This window comes from Rhododendron vialii, chromosome 1a (genome assembly GCF_030253575.1).
Source record: "Rhododendron vialii isolate Sample 1 chromosome 1a, ASM3025357v1".
Taxonomy (NCBI): domain Eukaryota; kingdom Viridiplantae; phylum Streptophyta; class Magnoliopsida; order Ericales; family Ericaceae; genus Rhododendron; species Rhododendron vialii.
This window is the reverse complement of record NC_080557.1, coordinates 47,227,055-47,246,719: the sequence shown is the minus strand read 5'-3', so window position 1 is coordinate 47,246,719 and position 19,665 is coordinate 47,227,055. Positions and strand designations below refer to the sequence as shown.

The 19,665-nt window shown below is 39.5% G+C and overlaps 2 protein-coding genes across 4 annotated transcripts; both read right to left on the bottom strand.

Annotated features, from left to right (window-relative positions):
• Positions 1 to 2,871: 2,871 nt before the first annotated feature.
• On the bottom strand, positions 2,872 to 7,220 carry LOC131336267 (aluminum-activated malate transporter 13-like). The gene is made up of 6 exons (XM_058372058.1): positions 5,296 to 7,220; positions 5,041 to 5,181; positions 4,521 to 4,796; positions 4,089 to 4,198; positions 3,639 to 3,782; positions 2,872 to 3,549 (listed from the first exon to the last, which is right to left on the bottom strand). The coding sequence occupies exons 1-6, from the start codon at positions 5,573 to 5,575 to the stop codon at positions 3,226 to 3,228; spliced, it is 1,275 nt and encodes a 424-aa protein (XP_058228041.1). The 5' UTR covers positions 5,576 to 7,220; the 3' UTR covers positions 2,872 to 3,225.
• Positions 7,221 to 11,878: 4,658 nt separating this feature from the next.
• On the bottom strand, positions 11,879 to 19,058 carry LOC131323489 (uncharacterized). 3 transcript variants are annotated; one of them, XM_058355321.1, is made up of 7 exons: positions 18,851 to 19,030; positions 17,666 to 17,723; positions 17,280 to 17,585; positions 16,822 to 16,870; positions 16,635 to 16,729; positions 16,219 to 16,343; positions 11,879 to 12,310 (listed from the first exon to the last, which is right to left on the bottom strand). In XM_058355321.1, exons 1-7 carry the CDS (start codon positions 19,003 to 19,005, stop codon positions 12,250 to 12,252), a joined length of 849 nt encoding a protein of 282 aa, XP_058211304.1. In that variant the 5' UTR covers positions 19,006 to 19,030; the 3' UTR covers positions 11,879 to 12,249. The 3 variants fall into 3 exon arrangements, with proteins under 3 accessions (XP_058211304.1, XP_058211296.1, XP_058211311.1); XM_058355313.1 differs by lacking the exon at positions 11,879 to 12,310 and adding an exon at positions 15,482 to 15,848 and having other exon boundaries at positions 18,851 to 19,058; XM_058355328.1 differs by lacking the exon at positions 11,879 to 12,310 and adding an exon at positions 15,482 to 15,848 and having other exon boundaries at positions 17,666 to 17,728; positions 18,851 to 18,937.
• Between the last annotated feature and the right edge of the window lie 607 nt (positions 19,059 to 19,665).

Genomic DNA, 19,665 nt, shown 5'->3' with positions numbered 1-19,665 from the left:
TTGGTTGGAGGCTATTGAAATAATCCTAATTGCCCAAATCCTCTACATTTCAGCGTGTTCTGTTTTGTTTGTTTTCCTGTATAAGATGTGTTTGAGAAGCGAAGGTTACTGATTTTTTACCCTTTACTGTGAATAAATGAAATTGATAATGAGACCCATTTTAACTTTGTTTCCTGTGCCTTCTACTTGCACATCTCACAAATAGGTACTTTTTGCCTAATGTTAGGCACACACGCATCGCATGGGGAACTGGCCACAAGTGGAATTTGCCGAGGCACATGCGATTCGTGTGCAAGCAGAATTTTGGCCAATATCTTTCCACATATTGTTTGCCTAATCAAATTTTGTCAAAATTGTACTTGCACATGCATTGCGCCGAATTTTGGCCATTATTTTTACACATTTGTTTGTTTGATCAAATTTTGTCAAAATTGTATTTGCACACATATCGCATGTGTCCCTCGGCTTCTAGTGAAAAATATTATGAGTGGATAAAGGTTTCTTACACTTTCTATGGTAGATTTCCCACAGAATCATCTCTAGAACTTGGAGGGTGCTGAGAGTTTAGTCATCAAGTGGGTAGTGCTCATACCTAATTGTAAAATCAAAGAGCACGGACCGGGCTCCTATCCGGCTGACACAAGTCCCAAAAAGGGCAGTCTTAGCGGCTTCAAGGCAGGTGCTGCAGTCTGGACTTGTAAGGCTTGTGTTACAAGCAGCGTGGCCATAGGCAAAAGCATTAGGGTAAGGAGAAATGCTTTAGTAGTCATAACCTTGGCGAGTTGGCGTAACAGCCTCTAATTCTGATAGAACATAGGCTAGACTTATGGCGAAAGGATCACCCTCCGAGAACACTTGGGAGTTGCACAAAACATTTGACCCGTTAGTGTTTGGATTGCATTGTACCGTACCGGATAGCCCAAGAAATCCAATAAACAGTGCAGTTACAAGTACTTTCATCTTCAGAAGAAATGCCATGTCTATGTTTCTCTCCTCTTTTTTCTCTTCCTCCTTCCCCGTCTCTTATCAAGGCCATTATGGTTTTGTCTTTGTTCTTACATTTAACTGGAGGGTTCCTGTTTACACCCGTTTTTGGCACCAAATCTTGGGTCAATGCTGGAGAGCCATTTAATTAATTATTAATTAAATTGGGCCGATATATATGAGTTTCTCGGGCTAAAAAATTAATGGGCCACGTTAATTTTGTAATTTGAACCAAGGCCCAATTAATTGATCTAGCGGAGCGGCATACACCAAATAATTTTTATCCTTGTTTCATGAAAGAGGTGGTGGCCGTGAGGTGTCTCCTGGAAAATTGGGAATGATTGAATCCAGTAACCAATTTTTAGTTGTGGAAGAATTATCTAGTGGCCATTTGCCTAGGTCCATGGCCCCATTATCCCCTGTTTCCACCATTTAAGGCCACGTTGTAGACTTCAACTGCTATTAACCGCCATGTGCAAGAGTGGAAGTGCAACATGGGACACTTGGCAGCATGGGAAAGAGGCGGGAAATTCCATTCAGAGCCAGAGCACTATATTTTTCGCCTATAGATATAAGTTTGCAAGACAGAAAAAGGGTCCTCACACCAATCAAGCTCAATGCTTAAACCAAAGCCTTCCCAGCGAAGCAATTATCTCATTTCTCTCCCATTTCTATCTCTCTTGTACCACAACTTTATTATTACTACATAATAAAGTTATTCATATCGCTCTTGTATCCCCAACTTTATTATTACGATATAATAAAGTTATTCTACGATGTTCTCTACTTTTTCTCACACGGTTGGGAAATTATAAGTCCACTATCATTGTGGCAAAACCACGAACCTCTTTGTGGCCTCACCCTTTGGGTCACACGCAGTCGCATTACATACGAAGTCAGATCGAGGCGCACTCACGCCTTCCATACGTTGGACGACGACAAGTCCTGGCACGCCCGCACTCACACGACACACGCGCCATTGGATTTTCCGCTCACGCCTACCCGGCGGAAAAGTGGGAAACAGTTCCCCTTGGTTTCTCCATCAGTTTTCACATTATCAAATGTTGCCCTTTTGATTTGTTTTCTACTGAAACTTGATAAGACCCCCTTCTAATTTGTTGCTATATGTATCTGCTTGTGGTCAATATGGGCCTTTTACTGCATATCCAGCCTATGAGAAAGGGCCAAAGAAAGGACCACTCAAAAAAAATTCCTTCCAGAAACACCCCTCTTCCAAAAGAAGTTCTTAGTATCTAAGCTAATAAAAGTGGGTATATTGGTAACTTTGCAATTAAACCTTATTCCGGTAGCAGACTTCTTCAATCACAGGTGCCTGCTTTTCCAATATTATAGGCTTATAGCAATTTTCGGTCCCTAGTTTGACAGTGAATGAGTTGCAAGAAACCATACAATTAGGACATGATACGCCAGAGGAATTATATTTGTACAGGTCAGAGTATGCTCCTTGTATTACTACTATTTCTTTTATTCATTTTGTCCACCAAAGGGAAAAAGTACGTATATAGTGTTATCCTATTTGTTTGGGTTATTGGAATTAGTAGCTCAGTTGCCTTTCTACTCTCGATACAGTAAGGTGCGATATGGAATTAATTGTTTGGGCAAAGTAGATGGAATGTTGTAGCTAATTAGCCCACCCTTTGTTTAACTTCTTTGCCTTGCATAGTCTAAGAGTTCATATTAATATGACTGAAATCAGTAAGGAACATGTGTAAGATAAAATTGCAAAAAAAATAATTAAATAAAATAAAAGTTCAGAGAGAGAAGCATGCATAGCTGCAGTTGGCAGTTTGTTTCCAAATAGAATTCAGGACTACATGGTATGTACTGGTACCGTACACATCATTATATGTCCGCTGTTATCCAACGTCAGAAAATCGATTCATAATGTATTACAATTCAAATTTAGAACACCCCAAGTTCTGGAATTGACAAATAGAATCCCTCTCTTGGTAATATGCCGAGAGAATGCCGGCTATAGTTTGCAGAAAGTCTTTCTGAGGTAGTATCATCAGTGGTTAACTGCTTATAGATGCAGTACCCTCAGTTTTACATGTAGTACATATTTTTTAATGCCACGTCAATACAAAACCCTTTTTCTTCTTAGCACTCCTCAAGGGTAATCCTTCTTGTTCTTTACTTATTTTTTAGTGCATATATGCATATTTACCTTGCCAAGCAAATTGGCTCTGATGGTCATATACAACATGGTATGCTTATATGCTATTTAGTTTGAAACCCAGCAAGTTCCCCAAGTTCGTCAACCTCTTTTGCCAATTCTTCCACTTTTTCTAGTATTTCCATCAACAAGAACACAAAGCTAGCCATAGCAAGTCCTTCACCATTGTCCACTGCTCCTAGTTTGGAAGGAGAAGCAATTAGGCTAAGCTCTAGTTTCATAGACTGCAATTTTGATGCCACCAAGGCCTTAGGCGGGCACCTCTCCATTTTCTTGATACTCTCTCCAAGCTCTCCCAGAGTCCATGCAAGATGCAAGCCGACTGTTTTGCATGGTTCCATAATTGAGTGCCTTGTAGTTGTTGACGGCTGATTACACAAAATGGACCAAGTCAGTGTAATATTTGCATACATGCCTATGTTGATTGACAAAAGCAAATGGGATGAGTATTCCAAACCTGTCTAGGAGATTGAAGACATCCTCTTAGGGATATGATTATAGCAGAAAGCTCCCGAAGAACATCTCCGATTTGTAGGTACTTATCCCAGGGATAAGAAAGCCCGAATTTTCCATGCCATGGTTCCCATCTTGCAAAATTTGCCTGGAAAGATTTTGATCTGTGTAAGCTACAATTTTGCTTCTTGTTTTATAAGAGAAAAATGAAAGGAAAATTGCACTGATCAAAGATAACAGTGTCTCAGATTTTTTCCTATATATGCGATCAATTTTAGCAGGTGACTAGAATCTCTTGTGGATATGTTGTTTCAATTTCGCAGAAGTGATAAAGCAACAGTAGAATGGTTTATTTCTTTACTTAGTGATTGTCAAGCTGCTTATAGAGTTTCTTCTCAATTATTTAGCTCATCAATTCTAATTCTATGTGGTGTAATAGCCAACAAAAGTGTACCAGAGAGTCATCATTGGACTTTGAGTATAACACTGATCTGCAATCAGCAAAATAGGCTTTGGCCTGGGTTTCTTTCTCATTGTCTTGTGTAAAGTACTCCTCCAAGCAACCTGCATTGATGACAACAATTCTATTTCAGGTTCCTTTCTATTTCAAAATCATATCCTGCTTCGATGACTTTTTGAGGTTAGATGGAGAAAGACCTCAAATTTCTTTTCAACGAAATTGAAAAGTTGAAGGATCTAACTGTTGTGACTGCTATTACCAAATTCTTAATCCAAATACAGTCTACAACTATTCAAACTTGAGCTCAACTGTACTGTTGAATGTTGATATGCTCAAAAATGATTTCTTATCCTTTTGATGGCTGAGCACTACAGCTTAAAAGCTTGAAAGGGTTATTATCTCTTTGTTCAAGTGAGATGGCTTTACCTTCAATGCAGATACCAAGCTTTTCGAACTTAGAGGACATGGAGTAATGAAGTTCATCACTAGCCCAGTTTGGAAAGATGAATAAGCTTGTCAAAATGCAGATTGCGAACCCCATGCCAATGGTTGAGAGACGTTCACGGGCTAGTTCAATGATCTTATTATCAGGCCGAAAACCAGATACCACAACCAGATTGAAGGTAAGTATGAAAATCATGGCTCCATAGTCATATCTCCTCTTAATGCTTGGAACCAATCGACAGTATGTTACTGCTGCGCCTGTTCATTATCGAAAAAACATTCTTTAGAGATAATTATGTTTATATTAATGTATATACATTTATAAATTGTATTGATCCATGCCATTAGATGACAGTAATTTACACACAACACACAACATGTTAGGACTAAACAATGAGAAAAAAAATATATATATGGGCTGAATTTGATGACATGAGTTATATGGTTTGATGCTCCAACTTTGAAAGAATATGAGGAGGCTAGTGGGTATGCAAATCCTTACCAAAAAGAAAGACAGAAGTGCCCACAACAATGTTATTGCCAATCCTGTCAAATTCATCAGCTAAAATCGCCACCAAACATCCCAAACCACCACCTAATAGTGTTCCAGTACCGCGAAGCAAACCCTTTCCAAGTGTGGCACCTGTCATACATATAAGTTCAGGGCCTTCAGAGTTCAGACACTAAAACTCGTAAAAACAACTTCTAGAAGTACAACAACATATCACAAAAAGAACCTCGCAGAATGGAGACAAACCTGCGGTAAACTCGAAAATCACAACAACAGTCATGATAGCCCACATGGCATTGTCCCCAACTTCCTCATACATTGGATCGAGGAGATAAAGCAGCGAAACCAAAACCAAGGCAATTCCAACTTTGATACTGTGAAGGACTTTTCTTTTGTCATACTTGCTTTGTTTTGCTATAAGAGAAGAAACACTAAAAGAAAGAGCAAATTGAGCAAATTGAGATTTCTTCTTCTGGTTAGGACTAATCCCATCTTCATTTGGAATAGTAATCACAGTGGAACTCATGGCTAAATGTTTATTTCTACTCTTTACCCTTTTTTCATGGATTGGGTATCACTATCTTGTTGGGAAGTTGAGAGGGAGAGGAACCGGTTATATACACGCCATCCCATGACATATAGGAAGTGGGTAGATATGAAGTTGCATCCCAAGCACCAAAGTGGAGACTGCATTTTTGCCAACTTAGCTATTGGTTTTCTTGGGTACCTTTGGAGATTAAGTAATTTTAATTTCATTATGCCCTTGTCCTTTTAATCTTTGTAATTTTTGAATTCGGAGATTAATAAAAAAATTTGCTGATCCAAAAAAAAAAAACTTAGCTATTGGTTTAGACTTAAAAAAAAGTGAAAACCAAAAACTTTAGTCTTTGTGTAATTAAGGGAGACGAGGCCCACAAAGTTGTTAAAACCATAAAATATACTATATGCGGATGTTGGTATTACTTATTTTGAAAAGAATTGGTATATTGTCCCCTCCACAACAACGCATTTTTATACTGACCCTCCCTCATTAAATAAGATTACCAAGAAGCCTTCTGCAACCTTTTATGCTATAAAGATTTAATACAGTGTATCGACTAAAGTGATCCGTATTTGGCATTCAACTTGATACATCGTATTGCTGTAATTAGAAGAATACCTCCACTTTGCCCAGGCCCCTCTTATCAAACTTATTGCGTTTGCCACTGAGCTTAGGTGACCCTAGTAGAACACACTTGCTAGGCATGGGTGCATCTAGTTGTGGAGAATGGTCTTATCGCAACAACTCAAATGCGATGCTTGTTGTTGAACCAACATCTTTTGTGGGTTGAGGTATTACCAATGCTGTCTATCACACCTTTGCATAGGGAAGCTAGAATAGTACAAGGATTTCAGATAATCCCACCATAATAATGTGATCAAGCAACTGCTTTCCCCATAAAGAGACCAAATCAACGTGGTTCCATTAGCTTTCACCATTCTTGTCTATTCTGTCATGTTTATGGATGCGTAAAATGGTTTCAGTGTCATGTTGTGACAGGTATCAGTAGGTTTTCGTCTGTTTGAGTCTTCTAATCAATTATGGTACTTACCATGGACATCGGAATTGGCTCCCAAATATAGGCAGCTGAATCGACGATAATGCGACTAAACTTTCGAATTTGTCAAAAAAGGAAAATAAGTAGGTATAGTGCAATAAGATAAAAAGGCTTCAATTGCTGTTACTAGTGATGATTAATAGAAAGATCACCTCCCTCTGTTAGTGCAATCTATCGGATTAGGCCACTATTAGCTGTCTATTAAGGGAACTTGTCATCTTCTTCGTCAATAGTTTCTTGAATTTTCTTTGAAATTCCTGACACTGATGGTGCCAAATGTCTTGTAGCTTTTGAGTTATTTTAGAACTAGCTAGTTTTCTTCCTTGTGATTCATAGTGAATCTGGTATGTTCCAAAGAAATGCTTTAGTTCTCCATATCATGCAAACGCATTGTCAACACTAGATTCATCAGCGAAATCAGTGATCTTTATAAGCAAAAATTAGAAGTTGGCTTCTGCTGCAATTCTGGGATTTCTAGTATTAAGCGGCTTGTTATGAAGCATGGATGCCGATACAGGACACGAATATGATAGGATACGGATACTGCAATGCAAGAAAATCTAAAAGTAGGATACGGGTATTGTTAGGAACCGTTGTATTTTTTGTATTCAAAAGTGTTGTTCACAAGTTTTCTTGGTTAGTAGTTGAAATTCAATATTATGGAACACGTGTATGACACAATAAAGATATTAAAAAACAATGATACTATTTTCAGCCCACTGTATTTTCCTCTCTAAAAAGGTGAGTAGAGTGTTAAAAATCTGTACTTTTCTATATTCCTAACAATTTTATCCATATATGATATTCAAGAAGTGCCGCATTCTTAATTTCAATGGTAAAAAATTAAAATTTTACATTTTAAATACCTCGAATACATTTGCGTGAGTATCGGAGGAGATATGTATACCAGTAAGGATACGATGCCTTAATAGAGCCAGGAAAAACAATGCAGTGCATTCTTTTTTTGCTTGTATAATTTCAACCAAAAGAACAAAGAAGCAGGAAATTTCCTGGAATCTTGATGAGGTTCTATTCTCTTGTGATGCTGACATGAGGAAGAAGAAGCGAAGTTCGTTTTCCGATTCATTGTCCTGCCACCTGTACTTTATCATGCCTGCTAAAAGGAAGATTTGCATGACAAAGAAGTCAAATTTTAGTGAGATTTTGCTTTATCTTAGCACTTGTTTAGGACACGGCAATGCCGCGGTTAAAAGTTTGAGAAAAAGATGTGCAGAAAAAGGGTCAATAAACTCATGAATGATTTTTGCATTTTATAATCAAACTACCCAGTAAATTTGCTTCCTGGTTTTTCTTTTGTATAATGAGTGATATTGCTGTGCCCACTAACTAGTGTTCACTTTGCATTTTAGTTTGAATGCAGTACACTTGAAATTAGGTATCTTTACAATCCGCAATCTCTTTTTCTGCTAGTGCTTGTCGTACAAACCTCTTTTTCGACACCAGATTGATTGGAAAGAAATGTTTCAGGTGATATTATATTGAAATTCTCTCTGTTGTGATTGTAAGTGGACAAAGTTTAGTGCTTGATAAGTTTTAGAGTTGAGATAAACGCACCGAACGGTCGATTGTGGAATTTTGATACACGTTGAAGCTTAGACTTGTTTGTCTGGTGATCAGATCTCAGATGAGCTTTAATCGAGTTTAATTGAGCCAAGCGTGAATCGATCGATCTCGAGTCGTTCGGATGTTTCACACATCATAACCTGTTCAAGCTTGATCTGAAAGTTATATGAGTAATCAAACTTTGTTTATGTGACAAGTCAATTTCGAACAGCTATAATCAAGTGAACACGAGGTCTAACTCGGATAGCTAATTTCGTTTATCAACGCTAATAAAATCTGGCTCTGTTATACACTTAGGGGTTGCCCCAGTGGTTTAAGCGGATGCTCAGGCTTTGGGAGTACTCATCAAGGTTTGGGGTTCGATTCCCCGCCAGGTTAGTACCCTAAAGTAAGTTTTTGAGTCATGGCCGCTGTAGCTCCCTCGGAGGTTTGGGTTGTGCAGTCAGGTCCATTGCTGGCTTCCTTCATTACCAAAGCTACCCAAAAAAAAAAAAAAAATTGGCTCTGTTACCGGAGGATGTGGTAAGTGGGTGAGTTGTCTGACTTTGGTTCTTGATCTTCTCCAGTTCTCAAATGCCTATAACATTACTAACACGTGATAAAAACTCGATACATACATACGGGTAAGAGATTATTCAGTGCCCTTTTGACACCTCGTGGCGGTGTCCTAGGCCCCTTTTTCACTACACAATCACGTAGAGTTCATCCACACACTAAGCCTGTGCAGTGGTGGAGGGGCCTTAGGACACGCCACTTGTCACGTCATAATTAGGTTTTCCTCTTCCGAAGTGTAGATTGTCTAAAGAATGTACTAAAATGCTTTTGGATCTGCAGTGTGACGGTGTATCAACTAAATCGCCACAGCAGCATGATGCCCCCACAAGCTGGAAAGAGAGAACCACCAATTAATGATCCAAAATCATTCCAAACGCAGATACTTGTGAAGAAGACTAATACCGGTCAAAAACATTTGGTGCTTTCCGTGGCACGGAAGGGACTTGAAAAGATTAATCCATTAATCCGTCCCCTTACACACCTGTGACGCAAAGCTCTAGTCGATTTGTACGGTAGGAGAACCTCAACTAAAGAGCGGGCAAGCCCTCCTATAGCTCCAGGATTTGGAATAATAGGTGGGCGTATAAGTGTTTGCGCGTGTCTTTGTGGTGCTAGAAAAAAATTTATTTCAAGAATAGTAGGATCTTGTTTTGGGGGCAGTCAAGGAAGGTGTGAATTAAGCTAAATGTATCATTCCTCTCAGTAAACATGTACAGTATAAGTTTTGTTTTGCTTAGGCAAAAGGTTGGAAGAGAGAGTAGCCAACTCCCCTGAGCGTGATCATAGGGTTGGAAGAGGGCGACCGGTAGCTACCTTTCGTGTGCGTGGAATGGATGACCAATTGTCCAATCAAAGGATGAGGAGAATGAAGCTCTCTCGCACACGACGATTTTTTATATTACAAGATTACTACTGTAAGTTAGTTTGACTCTGCGACCGCGTAGAAAAAAACACATACTTAAATTAAGCTGTTTTGTCAAGTCGCCTACTAGTTAAGGTGGTCTTTTGCACAAACGAATTACACTTATATATAGTCTCGTTAAGCGAAAAGAAAACTCCCCAACTAATTAATCACGCGTATTCCAAGGAATTGCGATCTTCATCGATTTTTCCTTTTCCAGATTATTCTACTCCATATTTAGTATAAATATATACCTTAGTAGGTGTGAACAGAAGTAGAAAAAGCTACAGAAAAGGGGTTAAGAAATCTTTAGAAAGGCGACAAATGATAAGTGGAGAGTCCACCAGTTCACTTATCTCTGCTGATTGTAAGGACAATGGTTGGTGACCCATTCCGACTATCAAGGTGTCCGGGCTAGTTTACACGCAACTCTACTAATTTCCTTTCTAGTCCTGTTGAAGGCAGGTCATCTACGCCAGGACTACGGCCTACGGGATTCACAAGAAATTTCTTTCTTGTAGTCTGACCCCAAGAATCGAATTGTGGTCAGTTGTATAGAGAGCAAACCCACCAACCATCCCGGGGCTATAGTGGGTGACGTTTTATTTTGTCAACATGGAACAATCCTGTCAGTCCACTAGTTACCTAATTAGGTTTTTGTCTTCCTCCACTTGCTCTTGTTTCTGGTAACTGGGATTTGCATTCCTGGGGGCTATGGGACTGTATCAGTATGCCTTATTGGTTGATTAAAGTCCACATTAATGGATTAGTTATCTTCTTCTCAATGAAGATAATATTGACGTCTCCACAGAACTCGAGTCATTCAGTGAGGTTTTTTAAACTTGGTTTGAAAAATTAAACGTTGGTTAAGCATTTGTTTAAGTGAAGTCACCCTCAGACGAGGTTTAATCGAATTGAGCTCCAGCTTGAATAGCTTGGTCTAGCCGACCATGAGTTTATTGAAGTTTGGTTCGAAACCTGGATGAACTCTATGATGTGTTTAAACTTCATTTCTTCGCGTAACAAGTCGATCTTGCCTAAGTTTCTAACGAGCTGAACATGACTTGAGCTCATGCAGATTGGTTCGAGAAAAGCTGTTTAGCAAACTCGAGGTTTAGAAAGGGTCTGGGAAAGCGGGTCATCAAGAAAGCCCTTCATGGTACATTAAAATGTCGACGGAGGCAAGAAATCTATTCTACTCTATCCTAAAGGAATGCGGATGGATGGTATACAAAGTGCCTGTCGACGGAGGCAAGAAATCTATTTCTAATGTTCTACCACTCCACTCGCAAGCGTGCCATCTTAATAACAGGCTTGGGATCATCTGTCCCTTTGATCTGTCCACATCTCCTATCCCCGTGCTCTTGCGCCCCCACGTGTCCTAAACAAATATCAGACGTACGACTGTCTCTCTCTCTCTGTGTTCTCAATTGGTTCCCTTTACGCCTCCGGTCATTGGATCCATAAGAGTTTAGTTCTAAAATCATCACGTCGTTGTATATAACCCCAACCACATAAAAACATTTCAGAATTTAAATCCAAAGCTGAAAAATTGCTGGATTAATTGGCCTACACCAATAAACTCAATCATTTCATTCACGGAGAACCCATTTTGGCTATAGACAAAGAAGAGGAAAATTGTGAAGGGTTAAGGGTTTTAGACAGAAAAATGGGGAAAATTTTTCAGTGCCGGGTGGGTACCACGTGCCCGCTTGGCGCATCCGAGCTGTTCATTGCATTTTTGGGCGGCTCGGATTTGAAGGGAGAAAAAAGAAAGAGAAAGTGTTGGGGTGAGAGGAGAGACATGGTTTCAATCCGAACCGTCTAAAAGCTTATTACCACGTGGAATATACCCACCCAGCACCGAAAAAGTTCTCGAAAAAAGGAGGGGAGGAGAGTGGATTTTTGGTCTGGTGGAGGATTTCCAGTGTCGCCGTGTGAAGAGGCGTACGAGAGAGAGAGAGAGAGAGAGAGAGAGAGAGAGCATGTCTAAGTTGTGAGGTGGGGACAGATGATCCCAGGCTTAGCATTCAAACATCTACTCCAGAAAAGTCCCACCTTCTGCGGCTAATATTTGCGATACAAACTGTACTGGAAAAGAAGCTAAATTTCACAAGCCTTTTTTTTTTTTTGGATAAACAGCACAGGTCCTGCTTAGCAGAGAGATCACCTAGCATGTATTGCAAACTAAATTGAGCTGGCATGTACATGAACATTCAAATTTCAATGAGAAAAGGTAAATTCGAGATCCGCGCACAGTTGAAACGATGAGCTTGTACATAAAATGCAAGAGGGGTCTTGCCTTCCGGAGTTCTACACAGTACATCCAAAATATCTGTTCAAACAAATAGGATTAATGCATGCAAAGAATAAAAGACCCAGCTACTCCATTATAGATGAAATATTCTGAGTTTCAACATAAAGACGACTCGGGCCTTAGTCTAACCAGCGTGAACATGGCAAGAAAGTTATGAACAGTCCCTGGTCATTGGAACCGCACCATGGCATGTCACCGTCAAAAAGGATGACCCAAATTCTCTCCAAGTTTTCATATCCACGTTCTCAATCTTCCGTTGGTGATGTCTTGGTCACTAGGCCCTTGATTATGTGTCGACACTGATACTTGTAAAAGACAAACTTACCATTCATATTGAGAATTTCATGAAAATACGGAGATACGGAGAAAGAAAGAAGCCAATGGAATTCCAAGTGAAACTGTAACGTAAAAACTATTCGATGGAGTCCTGGTCCTGGGCTCTGCCAAAACAGTCAAAAAGCACCTATAGCTCTCCTGCATGACGTTTTTATAGATTACAAGATTACTGCTGTAAGTTAGTTTGATTCTGCGATCGCGTAGAAAAAAATAAATACTAAAGTTGTTTTGTTAAGTCACCTATCAGTTAAGGTCGTCTTTTGCACAAACAAATTACACTTATATACAGGTCTCGTTAAGCGAAAAAAAACTCCCCAGCTAATTAATCACGCCTATTCTAAGCATAAATTTTGCGGGAGCACAAAGTCCAAGGAATTGAGATCTTTCATCGATTTTTCCTTTTCCAGATTATTCTAGAAGGTGAGAACAGAAGTAGAAAAAGCTACAGAAAAGGGGTTAATAAGAAATCTTTAGAAAGACGACAAATGATAAGTGGAGAGTCCACCAGTTCACTTATCTCTGCTGATTGTAAGGACAATAGTTGGTGAGCCATTTTCTTTCCGATCAAGGTCCGGTCTAGTTTACACGCAACCTTGCTATTCTCCTCTCTAATCATGTCGAAGGCAGGTCATCTACGCCAGAACTACAGCCTACGGAATTCATAAGAAATTTCTTTCTTGCAGTCTAACCCCAAAAATTGAACTCTGATCAGTTGTATAAGGAGCAAACCCATCAACCGTCCCGACTAACTTTGGGGCTACAGTGGGTGACGTTTTATTTTGTCAACACGGAACAATCCTGTCAGTCCACTAGTTACCTAATTAGGTTATTGTCTTCCTCCACTTGCTCTTGTTTCTGGTAACTGGGATTTGCATTAGTGGAGTGCTAGGGACATAGTGAATCTGAGCCGTTCATGTATATTTTAAGGGTCAATTCTTTGCCCATTTTCTTTGCACTTAGCATTTCTCTTTGCGTTACTGGGGCTGTTGTAACATTTCCAAAATATTTAATGGATATTAAACTAAATGTAAATATTGGTGAATGGTTTTAATCCAAGAGGCGTGACTATTCAGGTTAAATGAAAAGACGTGAACATTGGATTTAAGCACAAAAGATGTGTTCTATTCAGGTTAAATGAATAGACATTATCAGACCAAAATGTGTGATGATTGGGATGGAATGAATAGACACGACTATTATAAATAGACATGACTATTGCATTTAATCAAAGAGGTTTAATCTTTAGCCAACGGTCACGATCTATGCCTATAGAAGGCAAATGGTTCTACCAATTAAAAGAGTGAAGATAATTAGAATCATTCTGATTGTTGTTTCTCTCTAGAATTATTTCCTACGATTATACTTGAGGGGCTCGCAAAATCTAAAGGTACTTGGGTCTCTCTTCATTTGTGCATAACGCAGTTAGACAACAGTTGGAGATTGGATTTGAATTTATCTTGGAGGTGGCTTCACTGTAACCCGGTACACACCGAATTCTCTCGAATTGGTGGGGGCGAATATCGTTTTAAGGACATCGATATATAGTAATGTGACTTGAAGCATCTCTGTTTATCTACTTTCATTAACTACGACGAATTTTGCACCTACAGGCGCTATGGGACTGTATCAGTATGCCTTATTGGTTGATTAAAGCCCACATTAATGGAGTAGTTATATATCTTCTTCTCAATGAAGATAATCTTGACGTCTCCACAGAACTCGGGCCATTTAGTGAGGTTTTTTAAACTTGGTTTGAAAAATTAAACGTTGGTTAAGCATTTGTTTAAGTGAAGTCCGATGTTTAATGGAATCGAGCTCCAGCTTGAATAGCTTGGTCTAGCCGATCATGAGTTTATTGAAGTTTGGTTCGAAACCCGGATGAACTCTATGATGTGTTTAAACTTCATTTCTTCGCGTAACAAGTCGATCTCGCATAAGTTTCTAACGAGCTGAACATGACTCGAGCTCATGCAGATTGGTTCGAGAAAAGTTGTTTAGCAAACTCGAGGTTTAGAAAGGTTCCGGGAAAGCGGGTTATCAAGAAAGGCCTTAATGGTACATTAAAATGTCGACAGAGGCAAGAAATCTATTTCTAATGTTCTACCACTCCACTCGCAAGCGTGCCATCTTAATAACAGGCTTGGGATCATCTTTTCCTTTTATCTGTCCACATCTCCTATCCCCGCGCTCTTGTACTCCCACGTGTCCTAAACAAATATCAGACGTACGACTGTCTCTCTCTCTCTCTCTCTCTGTGTTCTCAATTGGTCCCCTTTACTCCGGTCATTGGATCCATGAGGTTTAGTTCTAAAATCATCACGTAGTTGTATATACCGCAGCCACATAAATAAAAAAAATCAGAATTTAAATCCAAAGCTGAAAAATTGCTGGATTAAACACAATCATTTCATTCACGAAGGAAAATTGAAAAGGGTTGTTAGGATTTTAGACAGAAAAATGGGGAAAATTTTTCAGTGCCGGGTGGGTACCACGTTGTGCCCGCTCGGCGCATCCGAGCCGTTCATTGCATTTTTTGGGCTGCTCGGATTTGGAGAGAGAAAGTGTTGGGGTGAGAGGAGAGAGAGGTTTTTAATCCGAGCCGTCCAAAAGTGTATTTGATGGTCCGGATGTGCCAAGCGGGTACCATGTGGAATATACCCGCCCGGCACCGAAAAATTTCTACTAAAATGGAGGGGAGGAGAGTGGATTTTTGGTCTGGTGGAGGATTTCCAGTTTCGCCGTGGTGAAGGCAGAGGCGTGTGTGTGTGTGTGTGTGTGTGAGAGAGAGAGAGAGAGAGAGAGAGAGAGAGAGAGCAAGTCTAAGTTTATTTTTGAACTGAGCATGTCTAAGTTTAATGGAGGATTACGACTTGATTTTGGACATGCATGTGAGATGGGGACAGGTGATCCCAGGCTAAGCATTCAAACATCTACTCCAGAAAAGTCCCACCTTCTGCAGCTAATATTTGCGATACAAACTGTACTGGAAAAGAAGCTAAATTTCACAAGCCTTTTTTTTTTTTTTTGGACAAACAGCACAGGTCCTGCTTAGCTGAGAGATCGCCTAGCATGTATTGCAAACTAAATTGAGCTGGCAACATTCAAATTTCAAGGAGAAAAGGTAAGTTTGAGATCCGCGCACAGTCGGAACGATGAGCTTGTACATAAAATGCAAGATGGGTCTTGCCTTCTGGAGTTCTACACAGTACATCCAAAATATCTGTTCAAACAAATAGGATTACAGCATGCAAAGAATAGAAGACCCAGCTACCCCATTAGAGACGAAATAGTCCGAGTTTCGATATAAAGACGATGCGGGCCTTAGTCTAACCAGCGTGAGCATGGCAAGAAAGTTATGAACAGTCCCTGGTCATTGGAACCGCACCATGGCATGTCACCGTCAAATAGGATGACCCAAATTCTCCCTAAGTTTTCATATCCACGTTCTCAATCTTCCGTTGGTGATGTCTTGGTCACTAGACCCTTGATTATGTGTCGACACTGATACCTGTAGAAGACAAACTTACCATTCATATTGTGAGTTTCTTCATGAAAATACGGAGATATGGGTTGAAAAGGGAAGAAAGAAAGAAGCCAATGGAATTCCAAGTGAAACTGTAACTTAAAAAACTATTCGATGGAGTCCTGGTCCTGGGCTCTGCCAAAACAGTCAAACAGCACCTAAGTGGTTATTTAAACCCAGTTGGAATAGTTCTGTGACTGGATAGTTACATAGCCAAAGACATAGCAAGGTTGCAGTGAAGAACTTACTTTGAAGAATTTTGGCATTTGACAACATAGCAGGAAAAGAAAAACCATGCGGTCTTAAAATTACACAGTTGAAGCACCAGATTTTGAACCCAAAAAAAGAGAGTTACCAGATCAAATCATTTGAAGTGTGATCCATCAAACTGATATTGTCAACAGTTTGAGCACCTTGATTTGGATCGTCCATTTCTTGATCTCGGGTTTTACACTTGAATCGCAACCTGAAAGGCACTATCTGCGACATAAAATACCAACCATAAGCTGCAGTCATGCAGGTAGTACAGAAAATGGAATCATGATTACAATGCTTGAACCAAGAAGTCTCAAGATACATGCGAAAGGTGCGTTAAGTGCCTCAGGCCCAACATCAGATTTTGCACATGCATTATGCTTCTTGCAAACAAATTCAGATGGTATCTTAATTGGATTCTCATACTCATCAAGGTACAAGCAGATTCAAGGAAACAGCCCACCAAAAGTAAAAAACAACTAAAAGCTAGAAAATGAAGCATGTGAGAATGGTTACCTTTTTGCTGTATTTGAAGTCACGCTTGGGCAGAAAATGCGAAGGCACAGTGAGAGAAGAGGGTGCTTTAACCAACAGAAACAACTTGGTAGGGCCTAAAAGTCAAACGAAAATATTGCCACAAGCTGCAGCAAAGTCATTTTCCAAATTATTTACTAGGTACTACAAGATAGTCTCAGCTATATACCAGCATAAGAATCAGATCCTGCACCCTTGGAAATCAGTGTCCGAATAGCCTGTTCCAAGTATGAACCATAAGCCAAAAATATGAACTATGAGCAAAACAAAAGCGTACGTTTAAGGTCTGTTTGGTTCCCCATTTACTCATGTCTTATTGCTTACCACTAAGCAATAACTTATTTCATTCCCCCCTTCATTCTTTACTGGTTATCAACCCAATCAATAAGCTAATAGGCAAGTGTAGCCAAACAAGTTTTCTTATAAATGATTTGGCTTATTGCTCATTGCTAAGCAAGGAACCAAGCGGGCCCTTTGTATGACTGTAGGAGTATTAACGCTGTTGAGGTTGAAGAAAATGGACCACAGAACAATAAAAAAGTGATTTTTCCCTTTAATGATATAACTAAAAGTTAGACAACAAATTTGATATATACAGATAAGAAGTATGCTATCCTTATTCTTTACCTTTCTCGAAAGCCCCTCTGCTGCTCTAGTTTTTGTGAAATCACCAGCACGGCTGTAGACAACCTTCCCATGTGCAAAGCACACCTCATAAACATGTTGGGGGCGCATTGGACTAGGTCCGAGAACCAACATGACTTGCTGGACATTTGGAATCACACAAATCACCAATTGCAGGGCAGTTCGGATACTAGAAACTGTTTTCATCATTTTTTCCAGTCTTTTGATCCCCCGTTTGACCTCTCTCATTCTCCCACCATGCATCCTCCGCATAGATGCCTTCACTTCAGTTTGTGCAAGAACAGTCTCCTAAAACAGAAAGTTAAGACGATGCCTACACTCAAAGCCTAATTCGTACAACATAAACCAACTTCTGTCAGCTAACATACCAATTCTCTATACTCTGTTTGCAGTCCTTCGAATTCAAGACTGATATCCTGCAAAATACTGTACTAAAAAATGAAAAATTTTAAAATCACAACTTCTACCACACAAACAATAGAGGACTATAGAATAAACTATTTTATTCCTGCCCTTGAGAGGATGAAAATGATTATACTTTTAGCTCAATACTCAACCACAACTGAACTACCAAATTAACCTGAACAAGAGCATGTGATGAAACCATATTGGCTTTTAATCACATGTAACTTACTTCCAGAACACTGAACACAGAATGTAACAACTGCGGAGAAGGGTGCGTTTGGAAGTTGTGGAAATGAATGGAAAGGAAGGGAATGTTTGGAACTTGTGGAAAGAGAGGAGAAAATAATGAAGAAGGAAAATGCGAGAAAAACAGAGGAAAAACTTTAGTGTGCCTAATACTCTATTTTGCCATCTTCTCTCTCAAACCAAGCAAGGGAAGGGTAAATTTTTAAACTTCTATATTCTTTTCCCTTCCTTTCCCCATGTTCCAAAAAAAGGCTACATTTTTTCTCCTACTTCTGTTCGGTTGCTAGTGGAACGGACAAGAAAGAGGAAAAAGTAGCGGAGGATTTTTCTTCACCTTTTCCCTCTGAAACATTCTTCATTTTTTGTTTTTTTTTACATTTATTCTGTGGCCCAACGGCATCAATAGGTGCACTTAGGTGCTAGGTGTAAGGAGGTGAGGAGTTCAGCTCCTACTCTGAGGAGCTAATCTAACTATTCTAACAATACTAAAATTTGCCGATTAAAAAAACAAACTCTCTATCCTTTCCCTTTTAAACATTTTTTCTTCCTTCCGTTTTTGTTTTTGTTTTTCTTTCCCCAACTTCCAAGCAGACAAATTTCCAGTATGGGGGAAGTATCCAAAACCACGGCTAATCTGAGAACAGAATAGAAAAGCAAGAAAACAAGTAACGAGTGCATAAAGAAACGAGCTTTTCTGAATTTCATCAAGTACCCAATCTGATTTCTTGAAAATTATCACAAAATCCATAATCACAAACAACGAACAGCGATTCATGCTAGTGCGATTCAAGAAACTAAACGCTTCGGAATCTCAGCAAACGCACAAACATTGTGGCAAATACTCAATTCTGTCGAACGAAAACGAAAGGAGTAACTTAGAGAAAATGATGGGAGGAACTTACGAAGGGATTTGCTGGTGCATGAAAAGAACGAACCCTAGAATGTCTGTGACGACGTGGAAAACGACAGCGCTGTCAAGGGAGTCCGCGGTGGTCTCGATCTCCGTGAACTCCGTCTCCGATCTTCCTTCTCCTTCGACCGCATCCCCCATTTCCATTTTTCTGCGAATTGATCTTGCAAACCTTTCTGTTCTGTTCTGTTCTGTTCTGCTGCTGTTCAAAATGAAACTTCGGCGGGTAAGTTAACGTGGCCCACTCACATCTTGGTTATACTTTTAAACAATTTTTTTGTCCGGCCCATTTCGGGCCCAGGGTCAATTTTGATTATCGGAATCGTTCATTTTTGAACTTCGGCGAGAATATTAGGAATGTCAAAAATCATACTGTATGTTACAGTAGATATTATTTCATATGTTTTCGCACGAGAAAAATGAATTTTGAAAATATTTCGATACAGATCAGAATTCATTTTCTGGAAATAAATTTGTTGCGAAAAGGCATCAAACTATATATTCAACTTGAATTTTGCCATAGTTAATATCCTTGATGCGCGTTTTAAAAATTCAACAATGCGGGATCATCGAAATGGATTAAAAAGGGCCCACAATTGGGCTGGACATGATCTTCCAATCCTAGAGAGGATCCAATCCCAAAACTAAAACCTAGCTAGTTTGATCTTGTTTTTTTTTTTGGTTGGCTAAGTAGTTTGGGCAAGTTAAAGTGTTAAACAATCCTCCGATTTTTTTAAATTTCAGGTCCTCTGTTTCTAGAGAGTTTATTCTGTGGCCCCGAAGCATTCAAACACACTCCCAAGAGTT

Coding starts and splice junctions, on each gene's coding strand:
- LOC131323489 (XM_058355313.1), bottom strand. CDS start 19,005: ATGGAAATGGGGGATGCGGTCGAAGGAGAAGGAAGATCGGAGACGGAG. Junction 16,730..16,821: donor AGGATCTGATTCTTATGCTG/GTATATAGCTGA, acceptor TTTGACTTTTAG/GCCCTACCAAGTTGTTTCTG. Junction 16,344..16,634: donor ACTTCAAATACAGCAAAAAG/GTAACCATTCTC, acceptor TTTATGTCGCAG/ATAGTGCCTTTCAGGTTGCG.
- LOC131336267 (XM_058372058.1), bottom strand. CDS start 5,575: ATGAGTTCCACTGTGATTACTATTCCAAATGAAGATGGGATTAGTCCT. Junction 4,199..4,520: donor GCTTGGTATCTGCATTGAAG/GTAAAGCCATCT, acceptor TCATCAATGCAG/GTTGCTTGGAGGAGTACTTT. Junction 3,783..4,088: donor AGTCCAATGATGACTCTCTG/GTACACTTTTGT, acceptor AAATCTTTCCAG/GCAAATTTTGCAAGATGGGA.